At 40.4% G+C, this 19,110-nt stretch overlaps 1 protein-coding gene across 2 annotated transcripts in view; it reads left to right on the top strand.

The window, feature by feature from the left end:
- The window catches only part of itga4 (integrin alpha 4), a 74,022-nt gene that overhangs the window by 26,446 nt on the left and 28,466 nt on the right, over positions 1–19,110 (top strand). For both annotated transcript variants that reach the window (XM_036577294.1, XM_036577301.1), the window contains 5 exons: positions 4,301–4,409; positions 9,744–9,838; positions 12,856–12,946; positions 14,477–14,522; positions 15,941–16,095. In XM_036577294.1, the coding sequence (XP_036433187.1) occupies positions 4,301–4,409; positions 9,744–9,838; positions 12,856–12,946; positions 14,477–14,522; positions 15,941–16,095 (496 nt within the window). The remainder of the gene's footprint in view (positions 1–4,300; positions 4,410–9,743; positions 9,839–12,855; positions 12,947–14,476; positions 14,523–15,940; positions 16,096–19,110) is intronic.

Here is a 19,110-nt window from a genome sequence, read left to right as displayed (position 1 = left end):
ACCAAAAGAAATGGCCCAAAATGAGTTAGGCTACTTTTACACAGCAGGTCAAAGTGGCCCAAATCTGACCTTTTCTTCATATGTGACACAGATGTGTGTCTGTGTGTCAGTGTGAACAGCAAAATACGCATTGAATCTGATATTTTCAATTCCGATTTGAGACGCTTTCATATGTGGTACTGAAATCTGATACGTATCCGATCTTCAGCAATGTGACTCAGTCTGAACAGTCAGATCGGAATTCATGCGACTTTTACGTCAGTCCAACTCGACATTCGTCATAATTTCGCACTGCTGAGGCTCATAAACATTTAGTCTGATGTTTCTGTACCAAAAAATTAGAAGAGACTCATCAAACCGCTCTGTGATCGAAGAGGTTTCGAATGAAATGTCCAAATGTGGCCGGAGGAGCCCGAGGCTGCAGCGTCAGAGAACACTTTAAAGAAGTGGCCATGGCAGAATAACTAGCCCTTTTTACGGCGAACTCGAACACACTGTGGGTGATGAGTCCAGCTGTCAACCACTGGAACTTTATAATCGCTCCTGTGATGCTGGCGAAGCCGAAACTGAAAGCTGCGGGAGCGACTGGCGTTCGCTGGCCGTCATGACTGTTTACCTCTGGACGAGCCGCCATGTGAAGCACTGTTCCTTTGCCCATGCGGGTCCGTTTAGGAGCTGATCTGTTCAGACTGATGTCACATACAGATCACATTTAAAAGATAATGTGGACAGCCAAACAAAAAAATCAGATTTGGGCCACTTTTACCTGCTGTGTAAACGCAGCCTTAGAAAAAATTCTGGTTCCATTGACTTACATTAAAACTAAAGTATGTTTTTCCTTCTCCTTTAAAGTTTTGGAGGTATGAGGTTTTATTCCAACAACAGCGATATATATAAGCAGTTGTTGACTTAAATATTGTTGCTTTTATAACAAAAACACGAATAACTCAGTCATTTCCACTTTTTTACTTTTTTCAATACTATTTCCATTCAGAACATGTCATTAATTGACCAGTAAAAATGGTCAAAACATTCTCAGAAAAATAATCTTGTTACATTAAAGAGACGTTGTAGAGTTTGATATTGCATGTAAACATTGTAAAGGTTTTAAAACGGATTGTTCACTCTGCAGTCCTTACAGTCCATATCTGCAGGCTAATCTGCAAAAACAGCCTGTTTCTGTTTCTGTGATGTCACGAAACCCAATCCATCTACATATATCCACCTATTCAGCCTACAGCAGTTTAGCTCCGCCCATTGACGCTTAAGTTATAAGGAGTGTTTCAGCTCTAAGTGCTTTTTGAATGAGGCAAGACACAGTGCAGCCAATCAGAACAGAGCTCATTTACATAGATCAGTCTTAAATGAACAGTAACAGAAAGTCTGTTTAATTGTGAGGCATAAAGAGAAAATGAAAAATGGTCATGTAAAAATGAATTATGACTGTTTTTGGTACATAAAACCACACAAATGTTAGTAGTGGGTCTCAGGGGAAAACGTACAATGACAATATAGTGTATCGACCCTTAAATGTTCATCAGAGTTAGAAGGTTTTGTTCTGGCAGTGACGATCTATAAGCTTTTTTTGTCAGAAGTTTCCATTCCTCGGTATTTAGATCCTCACAGTAGCAGCTTGTGGACTTTCTGTTCCAAGAAGTTCTTCCATTTTTGGCTGTGATCTAATTGTCAGTTAAGTCATGGTTAATTCATAAGTCTCACAGGCTGTGAGTTTCTCTGTGCATAAGGAACACAAGGACTAGTCTGTATATGAGTGAGTGTGTATGAGCGTTTGTGAGTGTTTTTAGCTTTTTGTGGGGACCAGATGTCCCCAAAAAAGATGAAAACATGAACATTTTCTGGTTATGAGGACATCTGTCTGCTCTCAATGAGGAACAGTGCTTTTTCCCCCTCCAAAAAAAAATCTACAGCTTTTAGTAGAAAAAGTAAAAGAGGCCAAAGCTGATCCTTTGATATGTCACTCACAGAGGATCTGCTAGGACCATCTGCTATTTATTGTACTCTAAGTTGGCTACAGACAGAATCGTCAGAGTTTCATTCTGATTGGCTACCTGCTCTGCCATGCATACACATTTCTGTACACTGATTTTATCCATTGTGAAAAATCTTTTATTTTCCAACCTAAATGTTATCTAGTTGCTCTGCACACTGTGATAATATAGAGCCTTTTGGAGTTTGATATAGTCTCTAGATTGAGGAATATTTTTTTTTTTACATTTAGTAGAAAGTAATCAATAGTTCATCCTGTGTTTACAGACACATACCACTTTGTTTCATGCGGGTCTGTTTTTGTTGCAGACCCATATCAACAGTTGCCGTTATTGTTAAAGAGTCACTACATCCCACTATTTTCAGCTCACTCCACAGCTCAACTTCGGAAAATACTCAAAAATGGGCGGGGCACATTGGGAGGTGGCACTGCAGTGATCTACGGGTTGGAGGTTGGGCTGGGAGGGAAACCAGGCAGGCTGGGCTGCTGTGTTGTTATAGCTAACATTAGCTACCAGGAAATTTGGAGAGTGACAGAATCAAACGGCACTTTTCAACTGAGAGTCTTACCATGTTGAAGTTTTTTCTCCACTACCATCCCCATCTTCGACGAGGGAAGGTGTTTCTGATCAGGCAGGACGTCTTGAGCCTTAACAGTATGACCCACTGACTCAAGCCACCAAAGAGTTAACGTAGTGCCAGAAATTGATTAGCCGTGACCGAGAGAGGCGCCGAACGGTAGAACGTTCCCTAAAACCGTGACAGCTACCTTCCAATCATCTGTTCAGCAGGTCCATATTTGAAATAACCCGAGTCCTGATTTCTTAGATGCACTGAATTCTGAATGAATAAAGCGACTGTTATCCGGTTGCAGTGGCCCTAAATCCTAATTCCTAATACGTGCTTTAACTTAAAAAAAGTTGCCTTAAATTTTAGTGTGTATTGAACTTCTATAGTAGTCTACTGAATTTCCTATCTGAATTACTTTGTATCAGAAGAATTAAAATTTTAAGGCAGCCTGGGAAGTTAAAACAGTAATAGATGGGAAATAAATTGGCAATGAATCTAATTTCCCTCAATTTCCTCAATTCCAAAATAAAAAAAATGGAACAATCCTGTTTTTTCTGTAGTAGAGGTGGTAAAACTAGTACATCAGTCCTGTCTGACTGCAAGTAAAGATCTTGGCACCGCAGAAAAACAGTGTCCTGACCGGTACTGCTGCAGCACCGTGACCACCAGCAGACTTTTGAGTTTGTTTTGCGTTTGTATGGAATGTGTGGTTTTGCATAGTGAATCAAGTGGCTATGTTTGTGTTGTAAGTAAGAAGCTGACTCAGAATTTCCCTTTAAACTTACAAGTTTAGCATTTGATGTGGTATTTAAATGAAGAATTGTGCTTAATTGCATTTCCGCTTTTGCTGTGATATCGAACTGATATAAAGTAAATCCTTACGCTCTTACCACCAGCATAACGGGGACTTGCAAGAATCCTCACTTGATCTGTTCTTCAGGTTGCCTAATCTTACATTATGTGCTAATCATAACAACTGTGTGAGGTGGTGCTGGGGGTGTTTAGCTCAGCACGTGAGTGTGGTTCTCTCCTCGCTCTCGGCTCCTATGCTTTCATATTTATGAGCGCAGCATGAGGAGGGCATCATCAGGGGGCGGTAACGTTGGTTGACTGATTCGCATACTGTGACCAAAGTCGCATGACATGTCCTCCGTGCCTATAGCAGAGTTGAACCAGAGGGGGCACTACAGAGGCGGAACTGACCACCATAAAAATGATATTTTTACAGTTTGGAAAGATGTGTTTACATTTCAAGCATGGCTGGTATATTTTATTATTACAGAACAGAGCATTTTAGCTGTTAATGAATAAAAATACTTTTAGGGTGGAGTTACTCTTTGAAGTGTGCAGCTCTTGGTCAACAAAAACCTGTCAGACTCTCTGGGGTCAGACAGAAAAGAGGCAGTCATGTAGAAAGACATGCTAGCGTTGCTCTAACTACTTACACATAAGGAAAATTGCATAGCGAGTGACAAAGCACAGACATTGAGAAATGAGTGTGAAATTCTTTTCTACTGAAGCTGTAGAAATCTGCCATATTCTTCCATTCCACCACTCAGTGTGACACGAATAGCTTCAGTCATTAACAGCCTTATGACTAATTAGATGCTGTTACACAAAGCAAGAGCTAATCTTCTCTATATGTTGAAAATAGGCATCGTATCAATTATTCACACTGCGCTGTAAGAAGGAAAAGACTGATGTGATGTGTTTTCATTCCCAGGCAAACATGAAGGAGGCAGAATTCAAGCTGGTTGGAAGTGATTCTTACGCAGCTCGATTCGGAGAGACCATCACTGACCTCGGAGACATCGACAATGACGGCTATCCAGGTAAAATGACCAGTTTGTGAGAGTACACCAAGACTTACAGCGGTGGTCTTCAGCCCTTTTTCTGGAGATCTGCCATCCTGCAGGTTCCATCTCATATCCAGTAACCTCATTTAGCTAAGCAAGGACATTTGAGGTCAGAGCTGAAGTCGGCTGATCTCCAGGTGCAGAGTTAGTGACCACTACCTTATTTTCTAATACGTGCTTCAACTTAAAAAAGTTGCCTTAAATTTTAGTGTGTATTGAACTTCTATAGTAGTCTACTGAATTTCCTATCTGAATTACTTTGTATCAGAAGAATTACAATTTTAAGGCAGCCTGGTAAGTTAAAACAGTAATAGATGGGAAATAAATTGGCAATGAGTCTAATTTCCCTCAATTTTCTCAATTCCAAAATAAAAAAAATGGAACCATCCTGTTTTTTCTGTAGTAGAGGTGGTAAAACTAGTACATCAGTCCTGTCTGACTGCAAGTAAAGATCTTGGCACCGCAGAAAAACAGTGTCCTGACCGGTACTGCTGCAGCACCATGACGACCAGCAGACTTTTGAGTTTGGTTTGAGTTTGTATGGAATGGTTTACTCTGGCGGCTAAATAGACCTCCTAACCAGCGTGTGTTCTGAGACCTCCTCCTGACTGTGATTGGTTGCTTACACCATAGAGCAAAGACCCGATCTCCAATTCGATTTCCACACATAGATTTTGCAGTGCTCTGAGGTAGAAGTTTGTACTCCTGCAGATTCCCGTGGGACCCGCCACAATATCTTGCAGTGGACTAATTTTCAGTGTTGTGCATGGGAGCGGGCGGGAAACCAGCCCACTGGAGGCGGGAGCGGACTGAAGCACATATAAAGAGAAATCCCACAATTTGATGAATAGCCTAAATAAGCAGAACGATCACTAAATCATATATATAAACAAATAAAATAGTAACAGTAAAATAAATAAAACGAATGAAGTCTTTCTAAAGAGTTACGAAGCAACTGATCACATGAACAACAAGCTTACAGAGGCGGCAAAGCCTTCAGTCTGACGGCCACAGCTGCCCAGCAAAACACCAAAAATAACCACTCGGTGGTTTAATTCCTGGTTTGTGTTTACTGGGAATAAATGGGCGTTTGGTGAAGTTACTTCACAGTGAGCCCGATGACCACGACTGCTGTGTTATTTCAGCAAAGGATAATGTATGGAAATACTTTGAGGCAGATAGGAAAGGTAATATAGTGGGCTGGTATGCAAAAGCCAGTATGCAAACGGCCGTTAGTTAGAGTTCTCGTCCAAGAATAGAAGCACCTGTTACCTCTGTGCTGACCTTCTATCATGTTACATCAGATGAAAACCAACCCAGACCAACCCAAACTTGTGTGACTGTTGGTAGGAGACGGATCGCTCCTGTTCACACTGGTTCATTGAGCAAATTCTTTTGGGACCTGTTTCAGAATGTTTAGTCAGCCGTTCTAGCCTTTAATGGCAATTCTACCAGATTTGCATTTTTTCCGCATTAGATGCAAACAGAGTCATTCAGAGTGGTTTGGTGTGAAATGCGCTATTCAAGAGACGCTTGCCGAGTCTGAATTGTTCACAGTGGTGGTGATAGGAACCAGACGTCCGAAGCCTCTAAAATGTCCCTGACAGAAAGTTAATACATGAAAAGGTTGCAAATATGCTCCCTGACGTCTGAGACGTTGTTTTACAGTAGTTTTTAGAGAATATTTTGTTTTAATACCTGTGTTTTAGAATACAGTCATGGCAGAGAGGCAAAATAGTACCCAAAGAAAAACTGTAAGTTCACTGTAGGCTCATGTGTGGTGTTGCATAGTGAATCAAGTGGCTATGTTTGTGTTGTAAGTAAGAAGCTGAGTCAGAATTTCCCTTTAAACTTACAAGTTTAGCATTTGATGTGGTATTTAAATGAAGAATTGTGCTTCATGGCATTTCCGCTTTTGCTGTGATATCGAACTGATATAAAGTTTCACTGCTTTTGCTATCGGCTACCAACCATCGTCTCATTTGCCAAGTCATGTTTGGTGTCTTAAGTTTTCCTTCATTAGTTTCACATAGGAGCTAATGTGGCTAACAAATAATGGAAGTATCTGTCACTGAATATCTTTGGGGTCACCTGGACTTCAGTAACCCTCACAGCTCCAGTGCAAAACTAAAGAAGCAAACTACAGACACCAAACTTGTCTTAGCAGATCAACTAAGTCTGTGCTAAGTGGGAAAACTGTGCAGATTTGATGTTATTGGTGAGCTACTGCTTTAAGGGGTAAATACACCAGCCTTTCTGCAACTAATTTGCATGCTTTTTTGGAAAGTTCATCCGCTGAGCGCTGCGGTACAGAGTGTCCCAGAGGGAGGGTGGGGTGAGGTTCAGAGATGAGCATCTATCTGTGTGTGTTGTGTTGGGGAGTGGTGAAGTGAGAGCAGCATGGTTAGAGGAGGACAGCCACTAACTACACACACACATATGGTCACTAACCCACTCCCTCTCTCTCTCTCATTCTCTGTATCTCTCTCCCCTCCCTCGTCTCTTTCTCTCTCTCTCTAGCTCTTTCACTCCTCATACTCAGGAAAAAACGGTAGTAAACGGTCACTTGGGTGGGACGTGTTGAGCACCTTTAGTTAGGGAACATAATTGTGCTGTATTAGAATTGCAGTTATTTTAAAGCAGCATTGATTCCATATGATCTGTCTAGGCAGTGCTGCTGTAGTTTTTAAACAGTGTGTCCACTCACTGTCCACTCTATTAGACACTCCTACCTTGTCAGTCCACCTTGTAGATGTAAAGTCAGAGACGATAGCTCATCTGCTGCTGCACAGTTTGTGTTGGTCATCCTCTAGTCCTTCATCAGTGGTCACAGGACGCTGCCCACAGGACGCTGTTGGCTGGATATTTTTGGTTGGTGGACTATTCTCAGTCCAGCAGTGACACTGAGGTGTTTAAAAACTCCAGCAGCACTGCTGTGTCTGATCCACTCAGACCAGCGCGACACACACTAACACACCACCACCATGTCAGTGTTACTGTAGTGCTGAGAATGATCCACCACCCAACTAGTACCATGGGGGTCCTGACCACTGAAGAACAGGGTAAAAGGGGGCTAACAAAGTATGCAGAGAAACAGATGGACTACAGTCTGTAACTGTAGAACTACAAAGTGCACCTATATAGTAAGAGGAGCTGATAAAGTGGACAATGAGCGTAGAAACAAGGTCATAATGTTATGCCTGATAACTTTATAACAGCATTATAAACTCTATAACAGGATCTCTTTCTCTCTTTTTCTTTTCCTACATCTAAATCTTTTCAGACACACACATGCTTGGGCCTCATTGTGGTTTAACTGAAACTCTCTGGTTGTGTTATCTCACAATCTGTCTTTTCCTTCACCGTCATCACAGACTTTTGCACATGCAGAGTTTTTTTCCACTTCCACCACGATGCTGCGCCTTTGTGTCAGAAGCTCATGTCTGTTCTGAAAGTGTCAATGAGTCAGGTTCGTTCTGAGTTCAAGCTAGTGCTGCAACGGGTAGTCGACAGTAAAGTAAATCCAGCCCTGTAGATATGTATATATATATATATATGACACAATAAAAATAGCTCGCGCATCTGTGAATATGAAAATATTATTATTATTTATAGTTAATCACAAACACTTTCATTTGAATATTATACTCCAGCAGTGTAATTGAAGAAAGAGAAGGGCAACGTTTAATCGAAGGACCTCCAACACAGGAGGGAATGGCATTTTGTGGCTACTGTGAAAAGCGGTTAAGTATTCAAGGCACTTGCGGAAGAATTTACTGGCTAAAATCAAGCCAGTTAGTAATTGGCCTACTTAAAAAGTGTGATAAACTTACAATGTGTCAGGAAAAAAAAAATTTGCATTAGTATTAGTATTAATAACAATAACTTTGATACTAATTGATATGTTTGACTTCATGTTGTCATATCGATTCAGAATATAGAGCATTTAGAAATACAGTAGGCTCCCGAGTTTGATCCCCAGTGATACAGAATTAGCAGTTAGTGCTCTCCTCCAAGCGTGTTTGGGCTGTCCAGTGGGGTTGCGTTAGCTGTAATTTGAGATTCATGTGACTCGGAAGGAGCTTACGCTACCCTTCACAGCTTCATCGTGTGACGGGGGAGGCCTAGCTGGCATGTAAAATAACTCATTTTTGCCCACGACTATATTTATGGGGGGGAAATAAAATCACAGTAACACTGAAATCAGTACTTTCATTTAGCAGTACCAAGCGTCGCCTACTAACTACTTGCCTGGCATATTTGGGTGAGGTTGCCACCACAGAGCTGTGGTTATTGACTGTGGTTTCCACGGAAGACAGTAAATCAGACATGCGTGCTAACTCGTCACCTTATGTTGATATTCGCCGTTTTGTGAGATGAATAAGCAGCTCACAAATCACGAGATCGATTTGAAGAGTTTTAATTTTAGGCAGGGGGCTCAGGGAAGTCTGAGAGACAACAACCCCCCATCCACCCCCCCACACACACATCAAACCCAGCATAGCAGCAGCTCAAAGTCATTATTAAGCCAACGCAGATATAAAATTTATACCATATGGGCTGATCAGAACTGAGATAGTGTTACTGAAATGTGAAAACAGCGCCTCATTCTGTGAGTGCATGGCAAAAAATGGTATCTTGTCAAGTAAAATTATCTTAAATATAATCAAAAAATCTAATATTTTTAATGTTGAGATTACTGTAAGCTTATTTCAAGTTTTTTTTACCTTATTTTTAGACGTTGCTCACTTGTTTTACATAGTTTTGTTAAGTAAATTTATCTCACTATGTTGGCAGATAATTGTGCTTGTTTTAGGAAAAGTGCTTGAAACCAGCAACGTTATCTGACAGTCCAGTGAAGAGCAAGTAAATAATGTCAAATAATAAGGTAGATAACCTTATCATCATTGCACAGCCATCTCAAAATTAGAAATATTAGATATCGAGTAGATTTAAGATCTTTCTTAATGACGATACCATTTTTTGCAGTGTGGAGGAGTTGGCACATTCATTTAACACTCAAGACAATCAGATTTCATTTACATTTTGTCTGAAACTGATAAAAGAAAGCTCATGTATGTGTATCAATCTTAAAGACACAGTAGGAAAAACAGCCTGGGACAGATATGGGTCAGAAAATGGCCACCTAACAATGAATTATGGTGGTTCTTGGTACAAAAAAACACACTTTTGTTCAATAAAATTGAAGAAGGCTGTAGGATATGGGCCCTTTAACTTCAGATGTTTGTATTATGAGTGTTTCCAGGTTTTTGTGTTGTTAACGTTCGTCGGACGCTGATTGTGTTTCAGACGTTGCCATCGGAGCGCCTCAGGAGGACGACCTGCGAGGGGCTATTTATATCTACAATGGGAGGAAGAGTGGCATAGCATCAAGGTTCTCTCAGGTATGTCTGCTGTTTATGTCAATACTCTAGTCTAGAATGTAGGAGGGGGAGGAGGAGGGTCAGGGCCAAGTGTTCCTCCCTCACTCGCTCCCCCTCTCCCTTTCTTCCTGTCCCGCCATATTCCAGTTCACTGAGACCACCCCATCCTGTTACAGCTGTCCCATTGTTCCCTTGCCTCTCTCTCTCTCTCTCTCTCTCTCTCTCTCTCTCCGTATACATCGAGACAGTTCCTTTTGAATTGCTGCAATTTCCTGAAACGGTTGGTTCCCCCTTCTTGAAGGAAAAGGTCTCAAGAAGCCTAAAAAACATGTTTGACCCTTTAAAAGCTCAGGCTTATTACATACTAAGGCTTATTATTCTGTAACTACAGGGACTTCAGTGTAAACTGGCTGAGCTGTTCTTAGGTTATAAAAGTGTGTTATTAAACCTTTGAGCAACAGAGCAGGTACTATTTGGGTGGTGGATCATTCTCAGCACTGCAGTAACACTGACGTGGTGGAGGTGTGTTAGTGTGTGTTGTGCTGGTACGAGCGGATCAGACACAGCAGTGCTGCTGGAGTTTTTAAACACTGTGTCCACTCACTGTCCACTCTATTAGACACTCCTGCCTCGTCAGTCCACCTTGTAGATGTAAAGTCAGAGACGATAGCTCATCTGCTGCTGCACAGTCTGTGTTGGTCATCCTCTAGTCCTTCATCAGTGGTCACAGGACGCTGCCCACAGGACACTGTTGGCTGGATGTTTTTGGTTCTCAGTCCAGCAGCGACACTGAGGTGTTTAAAAACTCCAGCAGCACTGCTACTGCTGTGTCTGATCCACTCAGACCAGCGCAACACACACTAACACACCACCACGTTTGAACATGAAACTAGACCCACGTGAAACATGAAACTAACATCACAGCTTCAGCTCAGTGAGACTCAGCAGCTGCTGAAACATCTAGACTGAGGCTGCTGTTGTGTCAGATGGCCAGAAATTGTGGATGAAAAAAGCTGCATATTTCTCAAGGAAATGTTAAAGAATAAGCAGACAATGGCTACAAGTGTTCAGTTGTATTCAGTTCAACTTGTACACATTGTTCTCTTCTAGACTGGATATTGTTCCCATGGAAAAAGTCAGCGCACAATGCTGTTGCGTTTCCATGGCAGCAGGTTTATATATCGGCTCTGAACATGTTATCTTCATGTTAAAGTCTCGTACGCATTAGTAATTAAGACATGGCCCGACCTCGTAAAATCACAGGCTTGTTACCTACTAAGGGTTATTATTCAGTAACTACAGGGACTTCAGTGCAAACTGTCTGAGCTGTTCTTAGATTATAGAAGTGTGGAATAAAACTTTGGCCCTGGCCATTTAAAGGATGTTAAGCATTTGTGCTGCAAGCAAAGTTAGTAAAAGGATAATTAGAAACTAACTAGTGTTAAGGAGGATCTTTGTAATGACTGTACGCACACACTTAAGTACAAACTTACGTTAAACCGGCGTAACGCTTTAAGCTTTAAACTTGCATGCACACAAATTTGTACATGTGCAGTGTCCATATATCTAAACTCTCATAAATAGTTGACGCTGGCCTGTGGAGCAGTGTGGCTAAACCTGCTGTGGCTGGAGATGAAGACGTTATCCCGTGGTTATCCTCGATTAGCTTCTATAGGTGGTGTTTTATTCAGGTGACTGAGCGTACTAATTAGCCGTCCGGACCAGAGGAAAGTGTTCAGTCTGCACCTGACGTTAAAACCTGAGTTTAACGCAAGAAACACATCCATCAATGTGTGAATCACTTCTAATCTCAAAACTCATAAAAATAAAATAAACCCCCAAAACACAGCAAGAAGAACGAAGCTAAAGTTGGCTTCTTATTCGCCAGCTTCTTGTTCGAGTTTTCCGGTTCCACCTTAAATGGTGCAGCAGTCACTTTCTGGTGCCTGAAGCTGCACCATTTAAGGTGGAACGGGAAAATTCGAACAAGAAGCTGGTGAATAAGAAGCTGACTTCAGGCTCGTGTAAGAAGGTTAACGTTAATCTATTATGAATATCTACAAGGAATGCTGTAACTTACAGAGCTACAAAGCTTTAACCATCACTGTAAATAAATAACTACTATATAAAGTTAAGACCCCCTGAACAGACTATTAAATGAAATAAGCTTAATATAAAACCAGAGGAAACACAATCAAATCAACAGGTTCTCTGTGCCTCATTAACCACACAGCCACATCTACACATCAACATCACTCAGACATGAGCGTTGATCGCTGCGTTCCCTCCGTTATATAATCCTTCCCACTTTCTGAGAGCAATTTTCTTGACATAGAGTAATTTTGCACAGTAATTGTATTAAACTGCCGCTCAGTAATGGTACTGAATGCAGTCCAGCAGCGATGTTGACCTCCACAAAATGGCGGCACCGTTGACTGGACCCACCGCGGCATCTAGGTATGTATATCTATGGTACCAACTACGAAAGAGATGAAAGAGGCACCCGTGTAGACTGTGGTGTCTGTGAGGCCAGTAAATACTTTGTGTAGATGGAGAATTGTTTTCACTTATAGTACGAACGAGAGAAACTGGCATTGTGTCTCGCGTTAACTATTGTCTGCACTGCCCCCCAGCAGCATCCAGTGGTACTGCTCCGATTCGTATCCACAAGCTTTCATAGAACGTGCACAAACTATAGATGAAATAAAGGCTCCGTCCGTATTCGCATCCGTATCATTGTGCATAAATGAGCCTTTACAGTTTTAAATGTGAGAAGTTGATAATCTGACAATCTCGTTCGTCTCAGCTTTTGACAGTGTCAGCTATTTTCATCACACTGGTTTAACCCAGTCTTGGGCAGTAAAAGGGAAGAGACTGAAAGAGTTGAGAACAAAGGAGCTGTTTTTCAGGTCCTTCAGTTAGGAAATGTGCCATTTATTATGAGCAGCTGCAGAAGCAGCTTCATTTTGACTCATAAAGGGTGTGTGTGTGTGTGTGTGTGTGTGTGTGTGCGTGCGTGTGTGTGTGTGTGTGTGCAGAGGATCACAGGTTCCATGTTAAGCAGCAGCTTCAGCATGTTCGGCCAGTCTGTGTCTGGAGGCGTGGATGTTGATGGCAATGGTTACCCAGGTAACGCCTCTTCTCACTACCAGTTTTCGGAAATGACACAGTAATGCAGAACTTCACATGCCTGAACTTCACTCTTCTTCACGTTCTGTCTCTACATACACTGACGTACGAGTCGTCTGTCAGTCATGGCTGCAGCCTCGTCTCCTCAGACCCAGCTCACAGTGTTGTTTAGAGCAGTTCATCAGACACACAGACAGGATTTCCTGTAAAACTCGTCAACTTGCACCTGCTTCCCACACATAAATAAGAAAGTATGAGAAGCTCATCAGCTCCTCTGTGTTAGCTCACATTTTAATCACACTTGTAGGTGAAAAACATAACAGAATATGAGGTGTTACACCAGCGCAGACTCAAAAACATACAAGACAACTCATTTTCACCAGCATCTCCATGGAGTTTAGAGCAGTACATGTGACTAAAGATGACATGATATTATGATTTGATGCATTTGTAACTATGACTGAGGAGATATTGTTGAGTTCTAGTTTTGTGTGTGGGTCATTCTCCATTGATTAATCTCAATATGTCCATTAACATCTCCTATTATTATATATGCAGGAAGGAGATAATTCCAAACATATTTTACAGTCACTGGTGTTGTATGAATATGGTGTAACACCAGTGACGGTGACTCCAGTGACTTTCTGGTTAAAACTGAGGATTTTGTAAACTGGCTGACTCGTTAGCTGATCAGGTGACCTTGTGCAACTATTTAAAATCAATAATAAAAATGATATTTGGCATTATTTTGACAAAATTTTAATTACCCAGTCATTAAAGCACATAACACCGGTGACACATAGAAGTTATGAGCTGCCTGATAAACAAAATTATTAATAAATTAATGAAATATAGTGAACGAGTGTGACTCGCCTTCTCATGCCTTGAGATGCTTCCTCTCTGATGAGCCTTGAACCAAAGAAGCAGTTTAACAGAGCTGAAAATACTGTGTTAAAATGTAATATAAGAGTTCTGATAACAGCAGTGACCAAAATCTCTGTGACAAATGAAAAAAAAAAAAATAAATAAAATACATATTTTTAAGTGTGTTATAATGTTAATAATATAGAAAGTAAACATCAATCTGTTTTATACAAATTCCTCAATTAAAACTATTGTTTTATATTAAAAAATTCTCAAATGTTGAAAATTGGTTATGTGATGAGCTGTTTTACAGATGCAGAGCGACTATGAAACAGGATAAAAAAGAAAAATCAGAGAAATCGTGAGGGAAATTTGGTATTTATCTACATAGAACCTTTTAGAAAAGGGTTCTGTATAGCAACAAAAAGGGTTCTTCTATTGCTGCAATCTTGATATCGTAAGAATAGCAGAACCCTTTTTGGTGCTATATAGAACCCTTTTCAAAAGCTTCTGTCTATATATATATATCACTTCATGATAGCGTGATATTGCACCATGTTACACTCAAAAATATAAGATATGCCTATATGGTCACTTCTAGGCTTGGGCCTTAAGGGGTTAATACATTATAACTTTAATTTGCACATCTTATTTTCTCTTTTGCAGATGTGGCAGTGGGAGCTTTTCTCTCCGATTCTGCAGCGGTGCTCCGGTAAGAGCAACTCAGCATGAGACACGTTTTACTGTAACATGGCTCAATAGATTATTGAATGTATGGATTCTGTTAATTAATGCTGTTTATGTTGAGCAAAACCATCAGAACATGTGCAGTTAGAATTATTTAAGCAGTCAATAATATTGTTCACTAAAGATGATCGAATATAACTCCTAGAGTTGGTCTCCCAGACACAGATTTTAAAACTAGTCTTGGACTAAATTACACAGGCATTATTTTCCTTAGTCTATGATTAGAGTTAATCTGGTTCTGGGAAAACAGTCCATGGATATGGATTAAGGCTAATCTAGGACTGTTTTGCAGTGCTAATGGTAATTCACTATTGAAGATCATTTAGTCTAGAGTTAGGCTTAATCTGGGTGTGTGAAAGCAGCCTGTGTTGTATAAAGCATGTAGCAATTGCTGATCAAGTAAAAGCAAGTTAAAAATTAGAATGTAAAAGTGCTGATTGAAGGGTTTTTCCTTTAACGCCCTAATGAATGCAGTTTTGTGGAACTAGAGAAGCAGATGTTACTCTATTTATGTCTGTAGCTCAGAGGTCAAAGCTGTTCATTTCCAAACCAGATCTAACATCCTTGATCCAGCTAATCACAGCCTTCTGAGGCTGCTGACCAGGGCTGGAATTTCTCGATATCATGATAAATTACATTACATGACATTACGTTTTTCTTACTGTGGATGCCATCAGTACTACCACCACCGTGTTTCATTACAAAGAGAGCATACACAGTCTTGTTTTATTCCACTGTTGAAGTGAAATGTTTATAAAAATCAATGTATTCATAGTTTTTGATATGTTTTACATGTGACACTACTGTATTTTTTACTCTGTTCCAAGTTATTAAACCTCAGAAAAACGAGATATTGAGATACATATTTGATTTTGCATCATGAAAATGTCTTGAAGAGTTGTAAAGTTATATTTTTGGCAAAATCGTAAACTAAACTACACTTCAACAGTTTAAGAACACCTTGCTAATCTAAATGTTTCTAATGAGCATGTTTCCTTCTTTACGTTAAGCTTGCAATAACATTTTAAAGCCTAAGCAGGCTTATTTAGAGCAAAACAATATCTTTTGTGTAAATATTAGTGACAGTCCTACTTTAGGAATGAAGTCAAAGTCCTGGAAGGTGTTTAAACCACCTTTGGACCAAACAAGTTTCAATACGTGCTTCTAACAATAGTTTGGAAAAGAAAACTGTCGAATCATTATTTATCTGCTCTTCATTACAAAGATAAAGTTAAAGATAAATATACCAGTGCTTTATGAATCTAATTTCTAAAGAAGTCAATTTCGTCTGTAAGCTTTCAGTGTCACTGTATATCTCTAGAGGTAACGACTGATGACCTCTGCTGAATTGTATGAAGTTTAAACTGGTGCTGTCCTCTCCAGGACTCGTCCAGTGGTGATGGTGGAAGCGTCCATGATGCTGCCGGTCAGCGTGAACCGATCTGTGGCTTCGTGCACTGAGAATGGCCTTCCTGCCGTGTGTGTGAATGTCACCGTGTGCTTTAGGGTCCAAGGCAAGCGCATACCTGGACAAATAGGTAAGACACCTGCTGTTAAAAACAATCGATCAATCAAGCACCAACGAACCAAGCTTTGGGTTCGTTCCCCATAACCTGTGTGTGATTGTTTTGAAGATCTAAGGTGGTTGTTGGTGTAGTGTAGTGGGTAACACCTCTGCCTTCTATGCTGTAGACTGGGGTTCAATCCCTGCCTGGGTGAGCAGCCTACACTATCTCAATAAGAGTCCTTGGGCAAGACTCCTAACTCTACCTTCAATGATCAACGATCAAATTGTAAGTCGCGTCTGCCAAATGCCATAAATGTAAATCTAAGGATGTTTTCATCCATTAAGCTGTTCTAGAATGTTCTCCCTCCATTCACACTGATCTAGAACGTTCTTCTCCCATTCACACTGTTCTAGAATGTTCTCCCTCATTCACACTGGTTCAACTGGCTTGTCGGTTCTATTGCTGGAGCACTGTAATGCTAAATGGCAACATTAGAATGATGCTTACTGGAAAAAAGATTGTGTTTGGTGAAGAATGGTGGTGTTTGTTGGAGAATGATGGTGTTTGGAGAATGTTGGTGTTTGGATGAGAATGTTGGTATTTGGTTTAGAATTATAGTGTTTGCTGGCGAACGTTAGTCATTGGCAGAGATCAGTGGTGTTTGGTGGAGAATGACTGTGTTTGACAGAGAATGGTGGTGTTTGGTGGACATTTTTGGTGTTTGGTGGTGAATGGTGGTGTTTGGTGGACAGTGTTGGTGTTTGGTGGTGAATGGTAGAGTATGTTGGAGAATCATGGTGTTTGAAAAATGTTGGCAGAGAATGATGGTGTTTGGATGAGCATGTTGGTGTTTATTGAGGAATACTGACAATTATTGGAGAATGATTGTGTCTGGTTGAGAATGGTGTTGCTTGTTGGACAGTGACTGTGTTTGATGGACAGTGTTGGTGCTTGGTGGAGAATGTTGGTGTTTGGTTTAGAATGATTGTGTTTGCTGGAGAACGTTAGTCCTTGGCATGGATCAGTGGTGTTTGGTGGAGAATGAGAGTGTTTGGCAGAGACGAGGAGACAAGCCGATTTGGCTTACCAGTGCTTTTAATGCAACATTCAATACCAAATTAGCCATTTTAGGTACTTTTTTCAGAACTTTCTTGGTCAGTATAGAAGAACATATAAGTTGATGAGCTTTTAAATCTTATTGTCTTTTTGATGTATTTATATGTACTTGAATCCATGATTACCTAAAGCATTACATTTCACGTTCTAGATCGACACGTTTGAGTTTGCACTTCTGACTTTTTTGTGTTTCTGTTTCTCAATTTCTCCATCGGCTTTACTGAGCTTTGATTGAGTAATATTTCATATAAAATTACAGTGTGCCTTTGTTTTTGCTGCCGATAACTGTGCCTGTGTTCAAATACAGCAGCTTAGCGTTCGGGTACGAACTCTATAATCCAGAAGAGACACGTTTCTCACACTGTGTATAAAAAGGGATCCCCCTGTACAGGATATATCTTATCAGGGTTGCTCTGAGAGGACAAGGCAGTGCCCCAGACCCGCAGCCCCGACGCCTTATCTCCCCTCTACATCCCTCCCTGAGCTGCAGCCGTTAGAATGACCCCCATGTGTCAAGGCCTGTTCTAGATAGTCTGTGGCTCTGTGGGTAAACAAAGGGAAATGTAGATTATGCCACCAGGCTCGACTCACACGCTGATCTGAGAGAAGCCTGGTTTGGAAGTTTGAGCTTCCTGACTGCGCAAAGATGACATTGATTTTTTTTAACCATAGAATTTAAGAGTTCGGCTCTGCCATTTCAATGTAATTCCACAATACCGTAGTCAACTACACACTTAATAAGCCAATACATTTACTTTCTTTATTGTTCCTGTTTGTTGCAATGTGGGCAAATGGCAAAAACAATAACATTTCATCAAATTCAAATCATAATAAAATGTCTGATAAAAAATCTGCTTGTTTCAGTGAACTGCTAGTTAGAAATCAATATCAAATCACACCAAGCTTTTGTTATTGCCAACAGCAACAACCGCTCAGCCACTTGGACGCTGCATATGCAGAGAGTGCAAAGCTCTGTTTCTCTGGAAGATCGAGAAGCAGATATTGCTGTGGTTCTACATTTCTGCATAATTCAATCATTGAGATGTAAACAAAGTCATTCTGAGTGGTTTGATGTTGTAAAGAAATGCTTCATTGTAGAGAAAGTTACTGACTCTTTACAGTGGTGGTGATAGGAACCAGAGGTCACAACGTAGCTATAACCAATTTATTTACTATCCAAAACCCCCAGTGAACCTACATGTGTCTTCTGAGTTTTATATTTAATGTTGATAATACTAAAATAGTGATAAATCCAAAAAAAATGTATCTTTCTGCCAAGAATTTGCTTTAAAAAATATAGTAATTCTATATAGAACCATGAATACTCTAAGAACCCTTTGCATGATTAAAGGGTTCTTTGCATCGTGAATGTGCTGTAGTTGGCTCTATATAGAACTTTTTAAAAAGGGTTCTATATAACATGAAAAAGGGTTTAAACTGTGTCAAACAGCACCCTATTTGGTGCTGTATAGAACTCCTTTTAAAACGTTTCTATATAGAACCCTCTACAGCACATTCTCGGTCAATCTGAAGAACCCTTTTGTGAAACACAATTTATAATATTTTGCATTATTAAGTGGTACTAGATAGAACCATGGACACTAAAGAGAACATTAAAGAGTTCTTTGGATCATCAAAGGGTTCTTCAGATGCTCTACGTAGAACCTTTTTGAACAGGGTTCTACATAGCACCCAAAAGAGTTCTTCTCTTGTTACAAGCTTGGCATCCTAACAACAGAAGAACCCTTTTGGGTGCTATATAGAAGCATCTACAGCACATTTTCCATGGATCTGAAGAACACTTTCATGATGCAAAGATCCCTTTAATCATGCAAAGGGTAATTTGAGTGTTCAGGGTTCTATATAGAACCACTTTCTTTACTAAAGAACCCAAGAAGAACTATCATTTATAAGAGTGTACTTTAGATT

The sequence above is a fragment of the Colossoma macropomum genome, unplaced genomic scaffold (assembly GCF_904425465.1).
Source record: "Colossoma macropomum unplaced genomic scaffold, Colossoma_macropomum, whole genome shotgun sequence".
NCBI lineage: Eukaryota > Metazoa > Chordata > Actinopteri > Characiformes > Serrasalmidae > Colossoma > Colossoma macropomum.
This window is presented reverse-complemented; position numbering and strand designations above follow the sequence as displayed.